The following is a 27640-nucleotide window of genomic DNA, read 5'->3' as shown; positions in this document are numbered from 1 at the left end:
CGGGCGGAAGCAGAAACATCGCCACCTTACTACACCCGACAGTTGCCATTACTTGAAGGTAAAATGTCGGAGTGTATGTCGCTTGGCCTGTAAGAACGGGTGTACAAAGATGGAGGGCGGTGCTGGTGGCTGGGGTTGCGCATGCGCAATCAGAGTCCATGCTGAGCTGGAGACTGACAGATGTCTGGAAGTTCTTGCTGGGGGAGACGGGATGGAGCTGCATGGGGGGATGGTAGACTGTCACTGTCACCTGTCTGCTGCAGAATTTAATGAGGTGAGAGTCCTATTCATTGCTCTGTCCTTCCATGTTTCTGTGATGTGCAGTGAGTCACAGTAATACAGCTTTACCCCTGGGGTGTTACTGGGCTGACAATTCCAAATTGATATCATTGCTGCCCAGTCCAGTCATATGATCAGCTGACTTTTATTTTCCAATATCTGAATATTTGTTTTTTCTGGCGCCAACATGACAGCACACCGAGCGATCTGCCAGATGTATCCTGCCATGGATTGCAGCCAGGACAAGAATACAAAGCTCCCAACTGTCCCTGATTTGGAACGAAGTCCTTCTGTCCCTCTTTCCTCCTCATTTCCTCATTTTAAAGCAGAGTTCCACCCAAAAAATGAAGTTTGCACCGTCCGCTAGTTTAACCGGTTGCCGACCGCAGCAAGTACATATACTGCGGCGGTCAGCCCCGGCCAGGCAAAGTGACGTACCGGTACGTCACTAGCCTGGGAGCCAATAGCGGGCGAGCGCGCGCCGCTGGAGGCACGTTCCCGCCTCGGCTCGTTCACGGACACCTCCGTGAGTGTGACTGGTGGACCCGATGTCCGCCGGTCACTCGCGATCATCCGCTGTGAAGGGAGAAAGGCAGACGGCTAATGTAAACAAAGCCGCCTGTCATTCTCCCCTGTGTAAAAGCACTGATCTAACAGTCCTGCTATGTAGGACCGTTGATCTGTGCTGTTACACACACAGCCACATCCTTGCACAGTAAGAATCATAGGGACACACATAGTCACTTCATCTCTAATAAAGTTAACCCCTTCCCTGCCAGTGTCATTTTTACAGTAACAGTGCATATGTATAGCACTGATTACTACAGTAATGTCACTGGTACCCCCAAAAGTGTCAAAAATGTCAGTCAAGGGTCCGATCTGTCCGCTGTAATGTCGCAGTCCCGAAAAACAAAATCGCAGATCGCCGCCATTACTCGTTAAAAAAAAAAACAACAAAAATGACAAAAATCTTTCCCTTAGTTAGTAAACGCAATAACTTTTGCGCAAACCAATCAATATACGCTTATTGTGATTTTTTTTTTTACCAAACATATGTAGCAGAAAACAAATTGGCCAAAAATTAAAAAAAAATTTGATTTTTACATTTTTTGGGGAATTTCATATAAAAAAATGTGAAAAATATTGTTATTTTTGCAAAATTGTCGCTCTTTTTTTGATTATAGGGCATGATCAAAAAATCGCACAGGTGATCAAATACCACCAAAAGAAAGAAAATGAGTGCTATTCAGCACCTCACTCCTGCGCTCAGAACCCGGTCCTCAGGCTGCCTCAATCCCGGAACTCGTACTTACACTTGGCATCCAATATGGCTAGGCTTTGCTGCCCCTTACGACCAGGGCGGTCGACCAGACACTGTAGATATAAAACAAAGAAAAGGGCGCACAAGCCTAGCGCATCATCCTCAGCGAGCTTATTTAAAATATCAAGATAAAAATCGGCTACTCACAAACATACGTAGAAAACAAGCACATCAGCTCCACAAAGCCGCCTCATTATAGGAGTCCAATATCTCATAGAAGCAGAGGGCTGACGCGTTTCGAGGCTGTGCCTCTTTCTCAGAGCCTCTTTGCGCCCTTTTCTTTGTTTTATATCTACACCACCAAAAGAAAGCTCTGTTTGCGGGGAAAAAAAGGACGTCAAATTAGTTTGGGTACAGCGTCACACGACCGCGCAATTGTCCGTTAAATTCATGCAGTGCCGAATCGCAAAATACCCCCTGGTCAGAAAGGGGGTAAAATATCTTCCGGGGCTTAAGTGGTTAAAAACACCTGAAAAAAGAATTGGATAATGAAATTTTTTTTTTTGTTTCACTTTCACTTACCTTGTTTTTAATGAAAATATACTTATCTTCCTTCCTCTTCCTCCCTCTGCGGCCGTGGCCCACGACGTCACTTCCTCCTTGCATTGACTCCTGGGAGATGAGCGTCATCAATCCCAGGAGTCAATGCGCCTGCACCGGCCCCGCTCGTCACTTCCAGTGCAGGCGCGTCATTCCCTGCTGAACAGCTTCTGGGCATGTGCAGAAGCTGTTCAGGGATAAGGCGCCTGCACCGGAAGTGACGAGCAGGGCATTCTGGTACTCCGACGTCACCGAAGAGGACGCTCCGGCTTTAGCTGCCCACACCTGAGATGGCAGCGCTGGACAAGATATTTTCAAGGTAAGTATTTCTTCTTACACGTAAGTGAAACAGGGGACAGTTCAGAGGCTATCGTTGCTTAAATGCACTACCCCTGACTGTCCCGGGGGTATTTATAGCTTAAAAATTTTTTTTTTGCCGGAACTCTGCTTTAATCTGAGCTACAGGTGCATCTCATAAAATTAGAATATCATCAAAACGTTAATTTATTTCAGTAATTCAATTCAAAAAGTAAAACTCCTATATTTTATATAGATGTGTCACACACAGAGTGATATATTTCAAGCATTATATTCTTTTTTAATTTTGATGATTATGGCCTACAGCTAGTGAAAACCCAAAATTCAGTATCAGAAAATTAGAATATTATATAAGACCAATAAAAAAAATATTTTTAATACAGAAATGTTGGCTTAGTGAAAAGTATGTCCATGCACAGTATAGTATGCACTCAATACTTGGTCAGGGCTCCTTTTGCATGAATTACTGCATCAATGCGGCATGGCATGGAAGCGATCAGCCTGTGGCACTGCTGTGGTGTTATGGAAGCCCAGGTTGCTTTGATAGCGACCTTCAGCTCATCTGTATTGTTGGGTCTGGTGTCTCTCATCTTCCTCTTGACAATACCCAACAGATTCTCTTTGGGGTTTAGGTCAGGCGAGTTTGGTGGCCAATCAAGCACAGTGATACCATGGTGATTAAACCAGGTATTGGTACTTTGGCAGTGTGGGCGGTGCCGAGTCCTGCTGGAAAATGAAATCAGCATTTCCATAAAGCTGGTCAGCAGAGGGAAACATGAAGTGCTCTAGAATTTCCTGGTAGAGGGCTGCGCTGACTTTGGACTTGATAAAACATGGTGGACAACAGCAGCAGATGACATGTCTCCCCAAATCTTTACGGACTGTGGAAACTTTCCAAATGAAATGCAAAATTTTCTACAGTCCATGATGATTTGGGGAGCCATGTCATCCACTGGTGTTGGTCCATCAAGTCCAAAGTCAGCGCAGGGCTTTTACTGCTTTTTCAGGATTTGTAAATCTTTGAATATCCATGACTGTAGCGGTGTATTATGATCTATTGCACCCTACCCTGATTGTCTTGTCTTTTTTCCCTTTGAAATTCTGACAGGTATGAACTTTCAACCCCTTTTACACTTGTGCGACTTAAAAGTCGCACGATTTTACAGCGACTTTGTTGCCGCAACTTTGATGCGATTTTGACTGGGCTTGAAGCAATGCCTATGTTTTTGGACCTCAAAATGCATCAAAATTGGGCCAAAGTAGTGCAGGGACTACTTTGAAGTCAAGTCGCACAGATATGAACAGTACTCATTGGAAATAATGGAGAACGACTTGTCATGCGATTTTGCAGTCCCATCTATTAATTTTTTTCTTATTTACATTGCAGGACATCGATAATATTTTGCAAGAAGCAAAAGCAGTGAGTATTGATTTATTTTCTCTACATGTATAACTGTTTAAACATATTGTTTATCAACTTTACTTAGATATTGGACCGCTGTTATCCATTTTTAGCCATTTGACTAATTATTAGCTTGGTAAAAATTTTCACAGCAGAGAAAGGTCTCATTTACACTTGTGGTTGGGAAGGGCAGTGAAAATACACAGTATATAGCAGTAATGGCGAACCTTGGCACCCCAGATGTTTTGAAACTACATTTCCCATCATGCTCATGCACTCTGCAGTGTAGTGGAGCATCATGGGAAATGTAGTTCCAAAACATCTGGGGTGCCGAAGTTCGCCATCACTGGTATATAGCCACATGTTTACAGCCCTCCCAAACTGCAAGAGCAGCATTCAGGGTGGTACAAATGCTGCTGTTGTGAAGCAGAAACTAAAGTGGATGTAAACCTCCACACATACCCAGTGAAGTGAACAGCCTGAGGTGATACACAGAGATGAGACAAATCTCCCTACATAAGTTGTATTTCTATCTGCTGTCTTCCCCTTGCATACACTTTGTTGAGCTGATTGGTGGAAAAGCAACCCCCCCTCCACATAGACAGAGGATGGAAGAAACATGCAGAGCTGTGCTGTGAATAGACCAGCTCTCTGCTAATCTATCTCTATACACTCACCACAACACAAATTTCCAGAGCTGCCAAATGTTTCATATTTTTTCTGGCTTTTAGGCTGGAGTTCGAGCTCTAGTGGCGGTGGCGGAGCACTCTGCAGAATTTGAAAAATTAATTCAGCTTTCTAGAAGGTAAGCCTAAAATATCTGTACATTATATGCATCTTATAAAGGTCTGACTTTTAATAAGTACAAATATGATTGGAGCTCTTCTTTAATGTCATGCTGCTCTCCCTTAATTCATAGTAGCTGCATTATATCCTCCAGCAATAAAAAGCACTCTATTAATGAGGTTGTAAACCCAAGAAAAAAAAAAACCTGCAAGACCAAGGCATACTAGCTCATTATGAAATACTTACCTTGGAACAAAGCCCTCCAGAGGCACCCGCACACCGCTAAGACCGCTAACATCTTCCCCAGTGTTTCTTCTGGGTTCGCAGACTCCAGCGCTGAGTGGCTGGAGCCTTGATGATGTCACTCCGCCGTTTACGGCACGGGCTCTGAAGGTTCGGCACAGTAAGCCGGACCTTCAGAGCACATGCACCTATGATGTCATCGGCTGTATGCACTCTGAATATCTCCTAAACTGTGCAAGTTTTGGAAATATTCACAGTACCTACAGGTAAGCCTTTATTATAGGCTTCCCTGTAGGTACAATTCAAAAGAAGACTTTACTTCCTCTTTAATGGAAGACAGGCAGATGAATGAAAGGTCCACCTCCTCATTTCATAGGGCGCTTTTTTAATGGAAGCTATAGCACAGCTATTATGAATGCAGGACAGGGATGGAAAGGGTGGATTTAGTCTGTATTCTGCAAGTGCTTGTGACGGGTCATGTGGTTTGTATGAACACCCTCGGCACTAGACGATTACCTGGGGTGGGGGATTGCTGCAGAGGACAGAGAATTGCAATGAAGAGAGCAGCCACCGGTCAAGGGTCACTTCTCATGCAATGTAAGTATCGTCCCTTGTGCTGATATTTTCTTTAAAGGGTAACTCCACTTTCGGGGGGAAAAAAATAGCAAATAAAGAAAAAATAATATAGCATATACAATTGTTACACAAGTCCTATTGTATATAAATGTTCTTTAAAAATACCTTTCCTTTTCAATCTGCAGCCACTTTCATTTTCTGAAAAATGCAATACAATATGGCTACCTGGAGGTGTTCTGTACACAGAATGCGTAAAGAACGTCCCCCAGAAACATACCTTACTGCTGGTGTGATTGGCTCACTGATTTTCCCATAAGTCTGCAAGTCAGATTTTAGGAATTCCTTGCAACAAAAATGTTATTTTTGGTGAGATACTCCCAATAGGAATATGTCTAAAGGGATGCAGGTCCAGCAGGCTTCCCTCATTTGTGCCCTGCAGGTGCCATAGATGATTGATAATTATGAAACCACTCCCATTTGACCCACTCAGCACCGAGGCACAAACAATGATTTCTTCAGAATAACAAAAGGTAGGAATCTGCAAGTTTGTTACAATCCTTGTAATGTACAGAGATCACCCAGAGGTGAATGTTTTTTTTTCTCAACAAAAGTGGAATTACGCTTTAACTACTTAAGCCCTGGAAGATTTTACCCCCTTCCTGACCAGGGCCTATTTTGCGATTCGGCACTGCGTGACTTTAACGGACAATTGCACGGTCGTGCGATGCTGTACACAAATGAAATTGACGTCCTTTTTTTCCCACAAACAGAGCTTTTCTTTTTTTGTGGTATTTGATCACCTGTGCGATTTTTTTTTTTTTTTTTTTTTTTTTTTTTTTTTTTTTGATCATGCGCTATAAACAAAAAAAGAGCGACAATTTTGCAAAGATAACAATATTTTTCACATGAAAATTCCCCAAAAAAAATGTAAAAATCAAAATTTTTTAACATTTTAGGCCAATTTGTTATCTGCTACATATGTTTGGTAAAAAAAAAATCGCAAAAAGCATATTTTGATTGGTTTGCATAAAAGTTATTGCGTTTACTAAGGGAAAGATTTTTGTCATTTTTATTGTTTTTTTTTTTGTTAACGGAGTAATGGCGTCGATCTGCGTTTTTTTTTTTTTTTTGCGGGACTGCGACATTGCGGCAGACAGATCGGACCCTTGACTGACATTTTTGACACTTTTGGGGGTACCAGTGACATTACTGCAGTAATCAGTGCTATACATATGCACTGTTACTGTACTGTAAAAATGACACTGGGAGGGAAGGGGTTAACTTTATTGGAGAGGGAGGGGTTAAGTGTGTCCCTAGGGGCATGCTTCTAACTGTGATTGGATGTGGCTGTGTGTGTAACAGCACAGATCAACGGTCCTACATAGCAGGACCGTATGATCTCCATTCTTACACAGGGGAGAATGACAGGCGGCTTTGTTTACATTAGCCGCCTGCCTTTCTCCCTCTCCACCCGACGATCGCGAGTGACCGGCGGACATCGGGTCCGCCGGTCACACGCGCGGGCTTCTTAGGGTACGAGCAGGGGCGGGAGCGCGCCTCCGGCGGCGCGTGCTCGCCCCCTATTGGCTCCCAGGCTAGTGACGTACCGGTACGTCACTTTGCCTGGGAGGGGCTGACCGCCGCCGTATATAGTCGGGCGGCGGTCGGCAAGTGGTTAAATTTAACTAAACTTTGGCTTTAAGTGAAAGCACCAGAAGGTGCCTGCATTGTAACACAGCATCTGGTGTGCTATGCAGTCCAACAGGATCGCCACACTGTATCGTACTGTTCTCTTTTATTTTTACAAGCTTAATTGAAATGTCGCACACACATTTCATACAGTTCATTTGGCAGCTGTGTGATGTCCCTGGCTGCTCTGAAAAAAGCAGGGCATGCAGTATTTCTTTCAGAGCACAGTGTCTGCACACCACCTCACCACAGTGGTGTGAACCAGGCACATACAGTAGGAGATAAGGCACTTTGCCTTGTCATACAGTGGGACTGTACTGGAATAGCCACACAACACAATTCCCATGGCAGTAGTGGTAGTGTGAATTGACCCCAATCATTAATATAGTTCTGCCCAGGAAACCCTGAACCTGAGTGCAAGCATCTGAAATCCTCTAACTGAGCAGAGGGTTGTGCAGTCAGGTTCTGGAGATCCCAGCCAGAGGATAATGGGGCATCAGTCACCATCTTAATTCAAGATCCTCAGAGGTTGTGTTGTATGTGCCCACCACCACTGACAGAAATAGATCTGAAGCTACTTTGTGGTTTATGTCTTGTTGCCAGTGGTGATTTAAGCAGTACTTAGGCAGTGATCTTGTTTAGTAGCACAGATGTAAAGTTATAAGGTGGTCATGTTGTTTATCCAGTGCCTGACTGTCCACAGGAACGCGGGACTGGTGTTTCCATGTTTAGGAGTGCACCCAGTGCAAGCAGAAACCTCGGAGCAACAACGCAGTGCCACCCTTCAGGTAAAATGCTTTATGGTTTATTATTAACCAGATATTCACAACTTCTAATCTGTAGGAACATTATTTTATTCCATAACCGCATCTTCAGGTCAATAAGTAAGATCTTTCATGATGTTGTTTAATAGTGATGAGCAAATTGCAGAAAATCCACAGCACTGGAGATTTGTTGGACTACCTAAGACCCCCCCTATCCTTGTCCAGGGAATTGATTTACCTAGGTCTGATTCTAATTCTGACCAGGGTGGTACTTCCTCTGGACAAACTTCGGGAACCACAGGCCATGATTCACCGGCTACTGTCACACAGATAGTTCTCTCTCTAATTTTGCATACAGGTTCTGAGTCTGGTGGTATCCACCTTCAAGACAGTTCTGTTTGCACAGTCCTACATGCAGCTCCTTTAGCAGGTTTGGCTCCACAGGAGGATACTGAGGTTCGTGGTGAGATCATGGGTTCCTCTGGCAGACACCATAGGCGTCCAAGGGCCACGGTAAGGCAAGTATCATCCTTGGCTCTGGCTTGTTCCGCAATTCCTTCGAGGAATCAAGGGCAAGGATCTTCCAATCAGTCTGGTGGCCATACATGTCCCTTGGGGGCTTCCTCTCAGAGAAGACCAATTGTCCCAAGGGCTGATCTTCCATCCTGCTTTACAGTCTCTGGTTTTAATGGCTTAGCTATTGAAAGCCAGGTACTTAGGGATAGAGGTCTGTCTGGATCAAGGATCCCTACTATGGTGAAGGCGAGGAAGATGTCTTCCAGCAAGATATACCATTGTGTGTGGAAAGCGTACATTTCTTGATGTGAGTAGATTGGCGCTCATCCTCGATCCTTTTCTGTGGCTCGGATCTTAACCTTTCTTCTAAAGGGCGTTGATCAGAAGTTGGCCTTGATTACCATCAAGGGCCAGGTGTCTGCCCTGGCAATCTTCTTTTAGCGACCCCTAGCCATGCACTCTTTAGTTTGTACCTTCACCCAGGGGGTTCGACATGTGGCTTTACCTGTATGTTCTCTTTTGCGACCATAGGATTTAAATTTAGTACTTTCTTTTCTCCAGAAACCTTCATTTGAGAATATTTGGGAGATTCCCTTGCCTACATTATCCCAGAAGGTGACATTCTTGGTGACTATTACCTCGGCCCACAGGGTATCGGAATTGGTGGAATTATCCTGTCGCAGTCCCTATTTAGTGGTCCATAGGAATAAAGTGGTTCTTCGTCCCTGTCCATCATTCCTGCCCAACGTTGTCTCTGACTTCCATTTGAATGAGGACATTGTGTTGTTTTCCTTGTGTCCCAAGCCAGCTCATCCCAAGGAATTTTCTTTGCTTACCTTGGATGTGGTTCATGCGATTCGGGTGTATCTGGCAGCTACTGAGTCCCTTTAGAGGTCAGACTCACTTTTTGTGGTTTACGGACGGACCAAGAAAACGGCTGGCCGCTTCTTCGGCTACCACCTCCAGATGGATCAGATAGACAGTGACTCAAACCTATTCTATTAAAGGTCAGGTTCCACCTTTCCCTATTACGGCACATTCTACTCGGGCACTGAGTGTTTCTTGGGCCTTCCTGTCATCGGGCATCAATAGCGCAAGTTTGCCAGACGGCCACTTGGTCGCTGGTGCATACATTCACAAAATTCTATAAGGTAGATACTTTGACATCTGCGGATGCTTCTTTTGCCCTCAAGGTTTTGCAGGCTGCTTTTTAAGAGGGGCTGTTCCCTCTTGAGGGGTGTTTTTCTTTAAACTTTTCTTTTTCAGATGGGGCTCCTGTGACCCAGTTAAGGCTTCTGTGTCCTGGTTAAGGGCTTTTATTTTCCCCACCCCTCATTTTCCTTTTGCCGCTGCTTTTGGACATCTTAGTGGTTATGATTTATGGAGCGCTGTGTCCATTGATGAACGAAAGACAAAATGGGATTTTTGTACTTCCAGTAAAATTAATTTGTCTGAGTTCATCGACGGACACAGCACCCGCCCCTCTATGGAGTTCTGATACTTCTAAAACTGCTTGCTACTAAACTGATTACCTAGAGCAGAGAGGGGAGTTATAAACCAGCTGAGGAGGATCCATGGGCGTAGCCAGGTGTTTTTGTTCTGCCTAGTCCTACTCCTGGAGGAGGCAATATAACCCACTAGTTATGATTTATGGAGCGCTATGTCCCTCGATGAACTCAGAGAATTGGATTTCACGTTAAGTACCACTTTAAGACCTCTCATAGTTTCTTAGGCTGGCCATTTATTATACTATTTTCTTGTACAACTTAGATTTACCCAGCCATATAATATGAGGTCTAACCTTTCAATTTGTATGCAATCAGGCAGGCCCTTGCTCTACATAGTTGAAGGTAAATCTAAAGAAAATTGAATAAGAAAATTGTATAGTGTATGGCAAGATTTACACCTCCTGGGATGCCAGGTGAAAGATCTCTGTTCTTGACTTCCCATGTCTGCTCACCTTCTAATAAGATGTCCAACTGTTCCCATTGGATGCATTTTTGATCTCTAACAATGGAGAAGCAGCAGACGCAAAAGGTACTTCCTCCTTGTTGCAAAGCTCTAGTACGGTGAGAACTAACCTGGGAACCATGGCAGGAACATTCCACCACTAGAATCCACAATAAGTTTAAGAGTAAACCAGGTGACCAAGTCCAGATCCCACCTATAACCCAAATATAATTTTTGAATGGGGTGATGGTTTAAACAGCTTTTGTAAGCCACTGTTTTCATAAAGAAAATACTTGGAAAATAAAGATTTATAAGATGTAACAGTGAGCACTATTTTATCTTCTACAGGACTTAGAAGATGCTTTGCCTTTAATTGAACTCTACAAGGATGAGTTGGTGGCTATTGGTGAGGTACAGAATATCTAATATATCATTTTAGGTTTTGTGTGTCATGAGAGATTTTGCCGTGTGAGAATTCCTTGATAGAATCCTCTGAATTACTTCACTGCAAAATTACATACTGTCTTGTTTCATCAGAAGACTGAAATACAACTACTTTCTACAGATATTGAAATTAAAGCTGAACTCCAGGCACAAACATTTCCATTTAAATCTATTTCTCACTAGCCACAAATTTAAGTGTAGCAGTTACATTATTACTGTGTTGCATATAATTAATGTTGTTATATAAATATAAAAAAAAAAAAAAAAATATATATATATATATATATATATATATATATATATATATATATAAATAAATTATAATAGTGATTAAATCAGTTGAAATTTATTTGTAATAAAAATTTAATAAAGTTATATTTCTGGTGACCAGTTGTGTCGTGAATTTATCTATTACCTGTAGAATACAGAGGAGTGTCTGTGACCATTGTATGTAGAGGCCTGTGAGCGTTAAAACAGTGCGATAATCTGAATACCCCCATCTCTAATCCACTGCAACATTACATTTACAGTATGGGTTTGCTGAGTGGGTAGAGTATGTTTTCCTGAGCCCCTCCCCTGATCTGTGTAGTGAGGGGATCATGTTCTCCTCAATCCCCCCCCCCCCCAGGCCATGTAGTGGGTGGAGCATGGTCTCCTGAATTATCCCCAGGCCATGTAGTGAGTGGAGCATGGTCTCCTGAATCCCTCCGCCCTCCCCGGTCATGTAGTGGGTGGGGTAGGCTTTCCTGAATCCTTCCCCCAGGCCATGTAGTGGGTGGAGCATGCTCTCCTGAATTATTCTCCAGGTCATGTAGTGGGTGGAGTATGTTCTCCTGAATTATTCCCCAAGCCATGTAGTGAGTAGAGAATGGTCTCCTGAATCCCACCACCCTCCCCGGTCATGTAGTGGGTGGGGTAGGCTCTCCTGAATCCTTCCCCCCAGGCCATGTAGTGGGTGGAGCATGCTCTCCTGAATTATCCCCCAAGCCATGTAGTGAGTGGAGCATGGTCTCCTGAAACCCACGCCCTCCCCGGTCATGTAGTGGGTGGAGCATGCTCTCCTGAATTATCCCCCAGGTCATGTAGTGGGTGGAGCATGGTCTCCTGAATTATCCCCCAGGCCATGTAGTGGGTGGAGCATGGTTGCCTGAATCCCACCGCCCTCCCCGGTCATGTAGTGGGTGGGGTAGGCTCTCCTGAATCCTTCCCCCAGGCCATGTAGTGGGTGGAGCATGCTCTCTTGAATTATCCCCCAGGTCATGTAGTGGGTGGAGATGGTCTCCTGAATCCCACTGCCCTCCCAGGTCATGTAGTGGGTGGAGCATGGTCTCCTGAATCCCACCGCCCTCCCCGGTCATGTAGTGGGTGGGGTAGGCTCTCCTGAATCCATCCCCCAGGCCATGTAGTGGGTGGAGCATGCTCTTCTGAATTATTCTCCAGGTCATGTAGTGGGTGGAGTATGTTCTCCTGAATTATTCCCCAAGCCATGTAGTGAGTAGAGCATGGTCTCCTGAATCCCACCACCCTCCCCGGTCATGTAGTGGGTGGGGTAGGCTCTCCTGAATCCTTCCCCCCAGGCCATGTAGTGGGTGGAGCATGCTCTCCTGAATAATCCCCCAAGCCATGTAGTGAGTGGAGCATGGTCTCCTGAATCCCACCGCCCTCCCCGGTCATGTAGTGGGTGGAGCATGCTCTCCTGAATTATCCCCCAGGTCATGTAGTGGGTGGAGCATGGTCTCCTGAATTATCCCCCAGGCCATGTAGTGGGTGGAGCATGGTTGCCTGAATCCCACCGCCCTCCCCGGTCATGTAGTGGGTGGGGTAGGCTCTCCTGAATCCTTCCCCCAGGCATGGGGTGGAGCATGCTCTCTTGAATTATCCCCCAGGTCATGTAGTGGGTGGAGCATGGTCTCCTGAATCCCACTGCCCTCCCAGGTCATGTAGTGGGTGGAGCATGGTCTCCTGAATCCCACCGCCCTCCCCGGTCATGTAGTGGGTGGGGTAGGCTCTCCTGAATCCTTCCCCCAGGCCATGTAGTGGGTGGAGCATGCTCTCCTGAATTATCCCTCAAGCCATGTAGTGAGTGGAGCATGGTCTCCTGAATCTCACCGCCCTCCCCGGTCATGTAGTGGGTGGAGCATGCTCTCCTGAATTATCCCACAGGTCATGTAGTGGGTGGAGTATGTTCTCCTGAATTATCCCCCAAGCCATGTAGTGAGTGTAGCATGGTCTCCTGAATCCCACCGCCCTTCCTGGTCATGTAGCAGGTTAGGCTCTCCTGAATCCTTCCCCCAGGCCAAGTAGTGGGTGGAGCATGCTCTCCTGAATTACCCCCCAGGTCATGTAGTGGGTGGAGTATGTTCTCCTGAATCCCTCCCCTGACCCATGTAGTGGGTGGAGCATGTCTTCCTGAATTCCTCCCTAGGACCATGTAGTGGGTGGAGCATGTTCTCTTAAATCCCTCCCCTGGCCAATGTAGTGGGTGAAGTATATTTTCTAGAGTCCCTCCCTCAGTCCAGTGCCTATATTACCACTCTACAGCCAGACAGATTTGGATTGGCAGGGGCCAGTTCTTGAACACAAATTGAAACCAGTTAAAGGGAGTTCACATGGGGATTACATTTTTACAAAACATCACAGCATTTCTAGATTTATTTATTAAAGGAATTTACATAGCACTGACAATTTGCACGCTGCTTCACGTATTGTAAATGTACATCAGTCCCTGCTCTCAAGGAGCTTTCAAGCTAGGGTCCCTAGCTCACATGTATACATACATATACTGGGGCCAATTTATATAGATAGCATGTCTTTTAAATGTGGGAGGAAGCCAGAGTACATAAGGAAACCCACGCAGGCACAGGTAGGACATGCAAGTTACAGACAGAAAATATCATGGCTAGAATTTGAACCAAGGACCCCAGTGCCACAAGGCAGAAGTACTAACCTCTAAACCACTGTGCTGCCCCTATGGTTAGAGTTTGTTTTCAATAAATTAGCTCTGTTTCTGCTCTCAGGTTGGCCTGGATTTCACTCCCCGGATCGCCAGCACAGATGACCAGAAGGAAGAGCAGCGTCAGGTGTTCATCAGACAGATTGAACTGGCCAAACACCTAGGACTACCACTGTAAGGCATTTACTGAGTACTCTCATCTATTCAAACATGGGCTATATGTCTGGAATATTCCATATTTTGCATTTTTGTTTTAAATCCTTTTTACGGATAATACATAGCTCCTTATGTACGTGCTACCTTTGCCATTGATAGGTTTCCTTTCATCACTATATTAGTCAAAATGGGACCTTTGGCAACAATCTTAATGGGGCTCCTGATGCTGTAATGTATTATCACTGCAATTTTATAGGCAGTTTAAAACACTGAATGCAACTGCTTAATTTTTCCGTACACGGAAGCATCCTAAATTCAAGCTGCGGGTGGTGGCTGTGTTAGCCCCCCCCCCTGCCTGACATCCTTCGATCTGAAAGTCTGAGCTGGGCAAAAACTGTTGGCTGAACATCGGCCTCATCCAATCAGAGGCTACCCCTTTTGGGTGTTCTCACAGCCTCAAGTACTGGCTGTCAATATATAGTATACTTTCCCCCATTTAAGCTGTTTAGCGTGGATGGAGTATTCAATAGATCTGCTGGGCTGAAAGAGAGAAAACGCACAGCGTATGACCAGCTTTACACTGCATAGCTGCTAAATCTAGAAACCACAGCAGTTAATGCAAAATGTCATCCAAAGGAAATGTTTCTATATAAAAAAAACTTATTTTACTCACTTGGCACACCCTCCCCCCCCTCCCCACGTGGATCTCCAATTGTAGAACTACCTGATCCAGCATAGCCTACATTTCTAGGAAATCATATATGAATATATAGTCTGCTGCAGGATAAGTTTTTCTTGTTGCCCAATTGGCATCCACCTGCCCTTTCTACATCCCATGATTTGATACAAATCAAAGATTTTGATTATTTGCTATTGGCAAAATTAGCACTTCATTTTAGTATTCTTCTTCAGTCTTATTGCATGCTGCCAATAATGTTTACAGTGCAATATGGGTGCATAAAAAGGAGCATCTTTGGTTGTTCTGTGCAATAAGAACTGTTTGTGTACAGAAGGTTTTCAGTCATTGTATATGCAGAATGATCATAAACATACATACAGATATGTGACCGTAATGTGTCATTAGAAGACAAAGATGATGTTGGCCTGTTCCATGATATGCTCTGATCTTTTCACACTATGTTTCCTCAATCCCAGAAATGTTCACTCCCGATCAGCAGGAAGGCCAACTATAAATCTTTTGAAGGATCAAGGTACAATGTCTTGTTTAGGTATTTTAACACATTGGGGGAGATGTACTCAAACATAACGCAGCTCCTGAATGCATACCAGTATCACAGAGCCCTGTAGTTACAGTGTATCTAAACCCAAGAACTAAAGTTTAATACAATTCCAGCTTTGCAGCCCTCAGTTGTGGTGGCTGCATTACTTTTCTTCTTTAAGCCCTTGTCCACACTATTGCAAACACAGACATCGCATGTGATTCGCACCGCGTTGATGTGCAGATCACATGCGATGTCTGTGCAATGTGAATTCAGCCATACAGTTGTATGGCTGAGCTCGCATTGGATTCGCATGAAAAAGGTGCCGGAACCTTTTTTTTCCTGCATTTGAATTGGATCGCGTGGGTGTTCAGAGCCATTCAATCTGATTCCTGTCCGAATTTGCAGTTTGCACTGCACTCTGCGAACCGATCTCGGGGTGTCATTAACTTTGTATTGACATCCGCAGAGGTTCGCAGCCGGCAGTATGAACTGCCTGCGGGGGAGATGCGATGCGGGAACCGGCACTGCAATCGCCCTGGTTCCCGCATCGCAATAGTGTGAATCCAGGCTCAGGCTAGGAACATTTTCAGAAATTACAAAACAATACCTGGAAATTTTGCCAGAATTCCAGTGTCCCTATCAGTTCAAGTTTACTGATATCTCCAACAATGTTATCAGCTTTCCCAGTTATCTTTAATGAAATACAAAGGAACCCCTCTATTTAATAGCCAGGAACGCAGCCTAGGCTACCACACTGCTCCTTCAGAGATACAGTGCAGTGAGTGAGTGTTGTCACTCTATAGCAGGAAGCGTGTTACTGGCAGGATCAATGAGGGAAAATAAAGAAAAGACTGAAAAAAAAAAAAAAAACAATGCAGCCACCACATTTAAGGGATTGATAAGCTGTCATATATTACATTTTTGGCCTGTTTTTTTTTTTTTTTTTTTAATTACATTGGCCCCCAGGTGATTTGTGGCATAATATGCAAGCATCCACCACATTATGACAGATATACCTTTCATACGTGCCCTGCACTGTCACTGATCCCACAGGTGCTGGGTTCCATCTTTGCCCAGGCCTCCTTCTGGGCTTAAATGCCTGGACCATGATGACGATACTCTGACGCATGCTCAGGGGGGGTCACATCATAACAGCACAAATCAGGTGCCATAAATGTACACTAAGCTGTTGTGTGGTGCAGTGTTAATGACAGGTGAGAGGAAGGAGGAAGCATTTATGACAGAAGAGACTGACAGGGTCTCTTCTGCCATAAAAACCCTGGCTGTCAGCAATTAAAAAAAACATTTGAAAGTTTCTGCCCCTGTGACGATTGTCATCAGAGTAGGATGTAAGAGGACTTCTCCTCAACAAGGACACTGAAAGAAATAAAAACTTTTCCATATTTTATCATTGCAAAGCAGTGAAGCCTTGTTTATTTCAGAGGCCTGTCCCTTCCTCCCCCAGTCTTGGTCCTGGTGTCCAGGATGGTAGATTATATCTGGATGCGTTCAGGTTTAATATATTTGATGCTATCACATTGAAATTATAGTTTGATTAGATAGCAGCGTTAATTTCGTCAACACAAATATTGTTGACGAAAGCAGGAGACACGGTCACATATCACACACTTTTTGTGTTAGTACTAAGAAATCCCACCTTTGTGGACTTCAGCCGTCCACAAGATCCAGACTAGGGGACACAGACTCTTGATAGCTTTGCTGGGAGAGCAATACTCCATGACATTTAATGGCATCTGAACCTGCCAGGCAGGCACCCGCGATCTGTTGTTTTTGTTCAGCAAACAGTAATCTACACACTAAATACAGTTTATAAGAATATTTGCAGCTCCTGGACTCATACCCGTGAAGAAGAAGCGTGTTCTTTGCTTCGAAACGCATTGGGTATCCTATCGCTGCATATGTCTGACTCATCTGCACTGTGTATATCAGAATATATACTGTTTGGTATTTTTATGAGCTTTTTGTTTATGTATTTGTTTTATAAAATTATCTGACTTTTATCACATTGTTTGTTGTGGTGAGTGCCTGCAAAGTCCCAAACCCAGGGGAAAATGTTCTCTTTTCTATTGCACCCAGGGATGTGGCACCACTCATCAGAGATTCCACTGAGAGCAAACTCTTCCTTAACACTATGCAAGCACTATCAGATTTAAGTCTAGTACACATGGGCGGAATGTCGGGCGGCATTGGCTGTTTCGATAGAAACCAGCTGACATTCTGCCCGTGTGTACTGCACTCGGTCCAGTTCGGCCAGCTTCTGTTGAAAAAGGTCTGCCAATCAGCTCCCGAACAGCGCTCTCAGCCAATGGCTGAGAGTGCTGACCGGAGTGTTCTGGTGGGGGGGGGGGGGGGGGGGCTGTCTCCCTGTCAGAACACTATACTGTAGCGCAACAGGGGAGATCGCTGTACTAACATTGCATAGTCAGTACAGCGGCTCCTCCTAAGCTGTTAGTTTATTTTTTGTTCAGCCCACTGGGTTGAATGAAAAAAAACTGCTTGTGTGTACTAAGCTTAAGGGTCTGTTAGGAATCCTGGTTGAGAATGGCTGAGAAGGCAAATGTATTCTTGCCTTCAAATCGCCTCTAATCTTACAGTGCAGCAATATACAGTACACCTAGTAAAGGATTTTCTTCTTTTTTTGTAGGCGCTGAAAAGGTTCTGCTTCATGCATTCGATGGAAAGCCCTCAGTGGCGATGGAAGGCGTGAAAGCTGGCTATTTTTTTTCCATCCCGCCATCCATCATCAGAAGTGAACAGGTAAAAGAAGTTTATCTCAAGGAGTCTGAGCACAAAATCAGTGATTCAGGGACTGTAGAGAGTAACTAATCCTCACAAAAGTTTGTGCAGGGATTAAGACAGATCAGATAGTGAGAATAATAAATTCAAACACGCAGTCATATACAAAGGTGAAATAAAAATGTGTGAATTTTCCCACCTGCCAAAAAATGTATAATTCCATTAAGCCAGTAATGTGATTCAGGAACCCCTACTAGATAGCATAGCCAGGTCCTGGACCTGAATTAAAGTGAGCATGAGGTCATCTAAAAGTTATAAAAACGCCAGTGATATCTTACAGCTTAGGCTGGCGATAGATGGATCGAGATTTGGCTGGTTCAGCAGGGACGGGTTATATTTCAGCTCATCTATTTTTTACCATAAAAATGGTTCTGACTGTATAATGACAGCCCTCGGAGCGGAGGATAACAATTGAATCCTACCAATGAAGCAGCTACCCAGGCCAAGTAGTTTCAGCACCTCCCATAAATAGGGCCACTCCACGCTATCAAACGCTTTTGCAGCATCCAAAGAGAGGATGGCTCTGTCCCCCATGTTGTCAGAAGGAAGTTGTTGGTTGAGGTGAAGCCTGCGAATATTAGTGGCCGTGGATCTGGTGGGTATAAAACCTGACTGATCAGGATGCACCAATTTCCCCATGACCTTGCTAAGCCTGTTCGCCAGCACCTTTGCCAGAACTTTATTGTCTGGATTCAGCAGTGAAATTGGGCGATATGTATTGGTAAAGCCTGTCCTTCCCTGGTTTTGGGAGAACGATACTAGCTATATTCATAGACTCTGGGAGATGACTCCATTAATACGCCGCATTTAAAGCTTTTAATAACTCCGGGAGCAAGATTTCCCCATAAGCACTGTAAATTGTAACTGATAGGCCAACTAGACCCGGCGCTTTACCGTAAGGGGATTGGGCCACAGCACTACTAAGTTCTTCAATGGTCAAGGGAGAGTTCAGTATCTTTCTTTCCTCTTGGGTGAGGTGAGGCAAATTTATGGAGTCTAAGAATTTCACACTATGCCTTGGTGCATAGTGTGCTTTACTACTATAAAGGATCACCATAGAACAGCTGGAACACATTCACAATACCCTGGGGAGTCATCAATCGAAGCACCAGAGGTGGGGACAATGGATGAGACAGTGTGGGGGATTTTGGGAACCTGCAATAAGTCTCCTGGCTGACAGCACCCACATTATGATGGAGCGGTGTCCTGTCTGGAGCGGTGCCCACCCTGTTCCTGGTCTGGTGTGGTCAGATTTACAGACAGTTTATTAAAAGATACAACGATCAGCCATAACATTATGACCACTAACAGGTAAAGGGAATATCTCGTTACAATGGCATCTTAAAATTGGTGGGATATATTAGGCAGCAAATGAACATGTTGTCCATAAAGTTGATGTGGTGAAAGCAGAAATACATGGGTCTCACAGTTTGTTGTTTATGGGGCTGTGAAGCCCATGGTGACCCATGTCCACAGCCAAAAGCTTCTACAATGGTCACATGAATATCAGAACTGGACTACGGAGCAATGAAAAAAGGTGGCCTGGTCTGATGAATCAAGTTTTCTTTATTATGTGGATGGCCGGGTGCGTGTGCGTCACTTACCTGGGTACGAGATGGAACCAGGATGCGGTATAAGGAGGCAAGTCGGCAGAGGCAGTGTGATGCTTTGGGCAATGTTCTGCTGGGAAACCTCGGGTCCTGCTATTCATATGGATGTTAATTTGATGTCCACGCCTCAATGGGTCAGGGCTATTTTAGCAAAAGGGGGCCATACTCCATATTAGGTGGGTGATCATTATGTTATGGCTGGTAGGTAGAACATCACCTTGTACTTACAATGAGGTAGGTAAAACATCAATGAGAAGAAACAAGACCTGCACACCACTTGAGTCCGCTCGTGGTGACGTCACTGCCATAGGCTCTGTCTGATATGTTCCATCCAATAACGTCTTTAGGGGATAGCAGATACATATAAGTGTATTCGTTGGTGCTTTTATATGCCTGCCTGGAATTCCACTGATAATGCATGCATCTGTGATAACTACAATCTGGAATGTATAGTCGTAGAAAAAACAGCTTTACGTGTGATAGTGTATATAGTGTATGTAATTCAATCCTTCTTCGTTTAAGAAGCAGAAACTAGTGAAACAATTGCCTCTGGAAAACATGTGTCTAGAAACGGACTCCCCAGCTCTCGGACCAGAAAAGCAGGTACATTTTTATATTAACCATTGATTGTTTTTAAAATTTTTGATAGGCCTTTTGATTGATCAGTGTGTACCCCTACAGGGAAATCCCTGCCATCATATGCAAATAACTATCACTGTACTCCAGCTTTCCGGTCCTCAAAATAGTAGGAGAGAGTTTTCACATGACTTGTTTTACAGCCTACAACTCCTCCGCCTGTCACATGACCTGTTTTAAGGGTTACTACTCCTCTGCTTGACACTTTTCTTATATGAGAATGAATAAAACTTTGTTGGCTTCAGAGAGTAAGTAAGTAAGTAAAGCAGAAATTACAAGGAAAATCTGGTCAGTGGAATGATGTACAACATTTCCAACAGAAAATTAAATTGATGGTCCTGTGAGCTATACTATGTTACAACAATTAATTATGCTGCTTCCACTAATCACTCCCCATACGGTTAGTGTGAATAAATATTAAAATAAATAAGTGCTGCGCAATAATACATAATATATAATAGCAAATCAGTGAAATTGATTTTAGATGCAAAATTAATCCTTCATATATCCGTGAATGTATGCATATATAATAGCTGTGATGTCATAATCTGATATCTGAATATCTAAACTGAAATGTATTTATTTGCTGTGTATATATCAGTTTATCACATCACAGCTATTATATATCCATACATTCATGGATATATTAAAGATTCATTTTGCATCTAAAATCAATCAATTTCACTGATTTGCAATTATATATTATGTATTTTTGCGCAGCACTTATTTATTTTATATTTTAACATTCCCAACCGGTTTTTATTTGTAACTCTTTCCCACTCTGTCCAAACAAAATAAAATGATGAGGGTCAGGGTTAGTTTTCTAAGTTAAAATCTGGGCACACAAAGTTTTATGTAATAAATGAATTTGTAGCCACAGAGGCTATAAATCCACTTTGTGTGAATCAAATGGCTTTACAAACCTAGATATTAACATATAATAGTGATATCATCACTGAGCTTGTACATAGCCTGTGCATAGAGCAGAGCTGTGGGAGGGACCCAGGAAGCAACACCCTCGAAATGTTGCTAGAAAATGAAGGGGGGGGCGTAGACAAGACCGGTCACCCTGCACAAGAAGAGAGAGCTGCAGTGACCGGTCTTTATTGCAGGAAGCTCTTACACAGAGGTAAAGTCTTACACTGGATTATTGCATTGGATTGCACTGGATTGTAAATAAATGTTTTTTTCATAACAAACAAGTTTTGCATAGAGCAGCCCCGAACCTCCTCTTCCCGGGGTCCCCTGCTGTTCCCCTCTGAAGAGTTCCACCTTAGGAAGACCCTTTCTATAGGGGCACTTGTGCTGCCTCACTCCCAAGCCTCCCTGTCTGCGTCTATTGACATAGACAGCGGGGCTCGGCCCCACCCTTCGCTCCTCAACACTGGCATTGATTGACAGCTGCAGGAGCCAATGGCTGTCACTGCTTCTGCAAAGCCCGAGAGACCAGGAAGTGAGAAGAGAGAAGAGCCACAGACATGCACAGCCCTAGATCCAACGAGGGCACAGATACTTATGCGTAAACATTTTTTACCTTTAATGCAAGGAATGCATGCAGATCAAAAATGTTTAGGCTTTATAACCACTTTAACATATTTACAAAGAAAAATACCACATAAAAAAACATAAAATACATTTATTTAAGGCTAACTAACAATTTTTTTTTTTTTTTAACAGGTCAGAAATGAGCCAAAAAATATCATATTTGCTGCTGAATACATAGCTAAAATCAAAGGGATCTCTCTGGAAGAAGTGATTGAAGTAACTACAAAGAACGCCATCAAACTATTCCCCAAACTCAGACAAGCTGTTCCCAAATAAAAAAATGTTTTATAGATATTGGACAATGTTTTGTGTTCATGGTTGCTGGTTAGTGGTTGCAGATAAGAAAAAGATGCGTGTAACACCAAGGAGTTATTTTGTAAAGGAAGCAGCCGCAGTCTACCTGTAGGGAGGATATATAAAAGGAGAATGGATAGCCGTGGTATACCTTCCCTGTTACTGAGCTTTGTCCCTCCAGTAGAGAAGTGATGTAGTAATCCACTTTTAAAAATGCATCGGGGGAGGGTTACTAAAACTGGAGCACTCAGAATCTAGAGCATTTGTGCATGGTAGCCAATCAGCTTCTAACTTCGGCTTGTTCAATTAAGCTTTGAAAATAAAACCTGGAAACTGATTGGTTTCTTTGCAGAGCTGTGCCAGATTTTGGACCCTCCAGTTTTAGTAAATTAAGCCCATTGTGTCACCTGCCCATATTCCATAATTTATTCCATCCCTGTTAAGCATGTCACGTTTACTTGAGTGTATACCCCAATATACACTATATTACCAAATATAGTGTAAATGCCTGCCTTTACACACATATGAACTTTAATGGCATCCCAGTCTTAGTCCATAGGGTTCAATATTGAGTTGGCCCTCCCTTTGCAGCTATAACAGCTTCAACTCTTCTGGTAAGACTGTCCACAAGGTTAAGACTATTCTTTCAGAAGCGCATCTGTGAGGTCAGGAACTGTTGTTGAAGAGAAGGCCTGGCTTACAGTCTCAGCTCTAAATCATCCCAAAGGTGCTCTATTGGGTTGAGGTCAGGACTCTGTGCAGGCCAGTCAGGATCCTCCACCCCAAACTCACTCATCCATGTCTTTATGGACCTTGCTTTGTGCACTGGTGCGCATTCATATTGGAACTGGAAGGGGCCATCCCCAAACTGTTCCCACAAAGTTGGGAGCATGAAAATTGTCCAAAATGTCTTGGTATGCCGACGCCTTAAGAGTTCCCTTCACTGGAACTAAGGGGCCAAGCCCAACCCCTGAAAAAAACCCCACACCATAATCCCCCTTCTACCAAATGATTTGGACCATTGCACAGAGGAAGGTCCATAAAGACATGGATGAGCGAGTTTGGGGTGGAGGAACTTGACTGGCCTGTACAGAGTCCTAACCTCAGCCCCCCCCCCCCCACAGCACAGTGCCCGAGGTGGATGCCTTGCCCTGACCCTGCGTACTCCATTTTAGTGTAGCTTCAGCCATGTAAAGTATAACTCTTGTGATAATCTGCCCTTATGGTTCAGCCAATACATACAGTATACACCCCTCTGGATGTGGCTAAATGAACAGCAATGTTTTGTAAAGACTGCTGTGTGTTGTAGTAACCTGCAGTAATGTGCACATAGATATTTAAGGTAAACCCCCCCCCCCCATGTCTACATCTAGGACTTTCAGACCTTGAGAGACCAAATCGCAGAGATTGTTATTTAAAGAGTAACTCCGCTTTTGTTGAGGAAAAATACATTCCCATCTGGGTGATCTCTGAACATTGCAAGGATTTTAACAAACTTTGTTGCAGAGTCCTACCTTTTGTTATTCTGAAGAAATTATTGTGTGTTTGTCTGTGTTCATGTGGTAAGGTATTCTAATGTGAGTGGATTCTTTATTATCAACCAGCTGGTTCACCTGCAGGGCTCTAATTGCAGGACCTGCATCCCTTTTTAGATGTGATTTCCTATTTAAAGTATCTCAAAAAATTACATTTTTGTTGCAGGGGATGCCAGAAATCTGACTTGTATCTTAGGCAGACTGCTGGGAAAATTAGTGAGCCAATCACACAAGCAGGAAATTATGTTTCTGGGGGTGTGGTCAGTATACATTCTGTATACAGAACACCTCCAGGTAGCCATATTGCATTGCATTGTACAGAAAATTACAGAGCTGCAGATTGAAAAGGAAAGGTCATTTTTAATAGCATTCAATTACAATATAAGTTGAGTCCCAATTGTATATGCTATATTATATATTTTTTATTTGCTATTTTTCTTTCCCATGAAAGTGGAGTTACCTTTTAAATAGAATGTGGGATCCTGTACTCCAGCTCCTGCACTATTTGAGGCCTCCTTCACACTGTTGGATGCAGATGTGCCTCTAATGGGTATGTTGTATGGACAGCATTGTGAGCATAGCTGGAACATCCTCCCAGTGGTCTCATAGTCCATTCACCTTAGTACATATGATTACACTGGTCAACTTTTTGGCAGCTGTCAGGGTCAGAACCATGTGTGGGATCGCCCATTAACCACACCTCCCAACCTTCTGAGATGGGAAGGATGGCAAAGTATGCATGTACCTGGACACATCCCAGTCATACCAACCATGAAGAATTACTACCAAATAAATAAATACTGGCTAAACCCACAGTACATTTTTCACCATTTTTTTTACCAGCTTTTTTTTAAAACGTTTTTTTTTGTAAAGTACAATAACTCAAAGTCAAATCCCAGGAAAGAACAACAAATTGTGGACATTTTCTATGTAAAAATAAAGGACGGGTGTCCTTTGTGTGGACGACGCTGCATTAGATATGCAGGTTAGTGAAATATTTTTTTTTATCAGTACAAGGGACAGTACTTGAATGAATGAGAAGTGTCCCTTGTGCTGGTGGCTGCTATGTTTGTTGAAATCTTCATTAATCTGCCCTCCCCTCTAATACCCCGGCAACTGTAATCTTCAAATGCTGTGGGGGTTAATATGAGCGGTTGGACCTGGTATAGGCACTCAAGAATGCCGACTATGCCCTTATTTTTTGTTCCCGAAATGAAAAACGATTTATGAATTGAAGAGGCAGACCATTTATGCATGTGCCCATCCTCCATTCATAGATGGAGAGGGGAGGGGTGGAAGATTTCAAAAAGATAGCAGCCACCTGCACAAGGGATGCTTTTCATTCATTGTCAATACTGTCCCTGGTGCTGATTTAAAAAATAATTCACTAAACTTCAGATTTAAGTAAAAGTCCTATTGCCATTCAACCCGTACACTACTATAAGCTTCTGGCGCTGAAACATACAGATCCGGCTGTAGTAAACCGATCACAGCACGCCCTCTCCACCTTGTTCATTCACATCACATCTTGTATATGTGATTCTGTGATTGGATAAGGGAAGTACAGGAGATGCATTCTGTGACTGGATGAGGGGAGATCATGGACTTAAAGTAGAGCCTTGCAAAATGTATTTTTTCATTTTGGATAGAGTAAGGGATGGTAGTAACCCCTGTCAGATTTATTTTTGCAATCTGTGTCCTATTGCAGAGATTTCCCTTTACTTCCTGTCCAATAGCCAAACAGGAAGTGGTAGGAAAGCCCTGCAAATTATGGGAATTCCTTGGGGACCCTCAGATCACCAGAACTAATGTCCCCATGAAAACTGTTTTTCTCTATAACTTTTTTGGGGACAATCCAAAATATGGGGATTTCCATTTACTTTCACTTTTAATGATAATGGTAAACAGGTCAAATAGAGAGGTTGAATCTCCTTCATGGGGACAAAGACAGGAATAAAAACTGACAAGTGTTCTAATCCCACCCCACTCCATCCAAAACTAAAAAAAAGTTTTGCCTTTAATTATAATTTAAGGACCAGGTTTTTTTCTGGCACTTTTTTTTTTTTTTAACATGTAACAATCATTTTTTTACTTTGAACCTCCTAACATTATATATTTTCTTAAAAGCAGAGGCTCTAGAGAATAAATTGGTGGGTTTTGCAATTTTTTGATGTCACACGGTATTTACGCAGTGGTTTTTTAACCCTCCTCTTATGTTAGAATTCCGTTACTATCCATGATGTTTAGGGTCAGTTTTGACCCGTGTTTTAAATCAGCCATAAAATACCCTCTGAATAATTATTTATCATAAAATTTGTTTCTTACCTCTTGGTTACCTTGTTAGGCTTCTTTATCCTTGAAAAGATTGGTTTTAATATTTTTGGTGTGACCCCTAGACCTTTCTTTTGATAGCATACCTCTCATTGTCAAATTTAAAAAATGGTAAAATAAAGTCAGCAACTCTGAAATGAATTTGTCCTATGTTTCTTCACTTTATTTAGAGAAGCAGACAAGCAGGAAAAGAGATAGGCCCCTCCCTAACTACAGCTCACAGGGTTGAGAGGGGATTGGCTGTCACTGTTACTAAGCAGAGAGAGTGTTTATGATTTCAGTTTTGGAACTTATTAGTGTCCTAAAATCCTATATTATAACTGGGTCAGAATTGACCCTAACACCATGAACGTCTTAATTTTCACCACAGTATTTTCTAATTTAGTGAAAAGGATTATTTTTCTATTACATTGTTTAAATAGAGGTTCCTGACAAAGTAAAAAAATCTTGATGCAATAAACAAATTTATGTGATACTTCTAGACATTCAAAACCTGAAAACGGGTCAGTTTTGACCCTAACACAAAAGGAGGGTTAAATACAATTTTTTAGGGAAAAAATAGAATTTTTGGAATTTTAATGCAAAAAAAACCACAATACAAAAAAATTTTTTGTAAAATATAAAAGATGATGTTAGGCCGAGTAAACAGATACCAAACATGTCACTCTTTAAAATTGCACACGCCTAAAGCCTCATCCTCCACTTTCTCACCACTGCGCGATCGGTGATTGCCAGACATTGGCGTAAACCACTGGCGCCCCCTATGGCTCAATGGGCATGTGAGGTGGACAGGATTGAACATATTGAAAGAAGGGTGTCTTGGGAGAATGGTAAATCAGAATCTCACACTATCATGTGGTCAGTATGGCTCAATTTTCGCTTTTCCAGCGAATTTGATACTTTTGTTTCTGACTCTCCGGGCGATCCCCCATAGGCTCCCCCCCCCCTTCCTATTTCTTCTTTCTATGCTCTAACTTTTTTGGCTTTCCCTTACTAAATTCTGTTTGCATATTTCCATATATAGTCTTTATTAATACTTATGATTCCCCATCACGGTCAAACCGAGAACTAAGAGTCATGCAATGCACTATACTGTTTTAGCCACTATAACAGATTTGTCATTTATGGTCGCTGTTCATATAGATGTTCCTTACCTATCTGGCATTGGTTTGATGTGTGATTCAGTGATATTGTAAGCAATGTACATTATGTAACTTTCTATGTGCAACTGATTGTTCTAATAATCACAGATTCAACATAAAATTGCACACGCCTGTGCAGCAGCCACAAGCAGTATAAATTTTACTATCCATAGGTTTTAAAAGCTTTTACAGGTTATCACTTTAGATGTACAGAGGAGGTCTAGTGCTACATTTACTGTCCATGATCTGAGTTAGCGGTGATACCTCACCAGTGTGGGAGGATTGCATACAAGCACAGTGGAGGCACTTTAATTTCAATTTTTTTTTTTTTTTTTTACACTGTTGCTTTACATTTTTTTAATCCCTTTAACCTCCCTGGCGGTATGATTCTTTTGGATTTTAGGTGCTCTTTTGGATTTTAGGCAAACTATTATGATTTTTTTTATTTTGAATAGTATCAGTGTGTTTGGTGTGTTTTTACATTTGAATTTGCCGCCGGTTCCACCCCCATGCGAACGTCACGTCGCAGGAGACTGAAGCCGGGGCACGGAGATGATCGGGAGGAAGATC

General features: G+C 43.0%; 1 protein-coding gene across 2 annotated transcripts; it reads left to right on the top strand.

Moving 5' to 3' along the window:
• Positions 1–140: 140 nt before the first annotated feature.
• On the top strand, positions 141–22061 carry LOC309551787 (putative deoxyribonuclease tatdn3-B). Of its 2 annotated transcripts, none has more exons than XM_082252477.1 (10): positions 141–274; positions 3846–3878; positions 4592–4665; positions 7858–7942; positions 10733–10795; positions 13846–13955; positions 15093–15148; positions 17826–17938; positions 20113–20190; positions 21901–22061. In XM_082252477.1, exons 1-10 carry the CDS (start codon positions 212–214, stop codon positions 22042–22044), a joined length of 819 nt encoding a protein of 272 aa, XP_082108603.1. In that variant the 5' UTR covers positions 141–211; the 3' UTR covers positions 22045–22061. The 2 variants fall into 2 exon arrangements, with proteins under 2 accessions (XP_082108603.1, XP_082108602.1); XM_082252476.1 differs by having other exon boundaries at positions 20110–20190.
• The last annotated feature ends 5579 nt before the right edge of the window (positions 22062–27640 follow it).

This window comes from Pelophylax lessonae (assembly GCF_965119305.1).
Source record: "Pelophylax lessonae genome assembly, chromosome: 3".
NCBI classification, from domain to species: Eukaryota; Metazoa; Chordata; class Amphibia; order Anura; family Ranidae; genus Pelophylax; species Pelophylax lessonae.
This window is presented reverse-complemented; position numbering and strand designations above follow the sequence as displayed.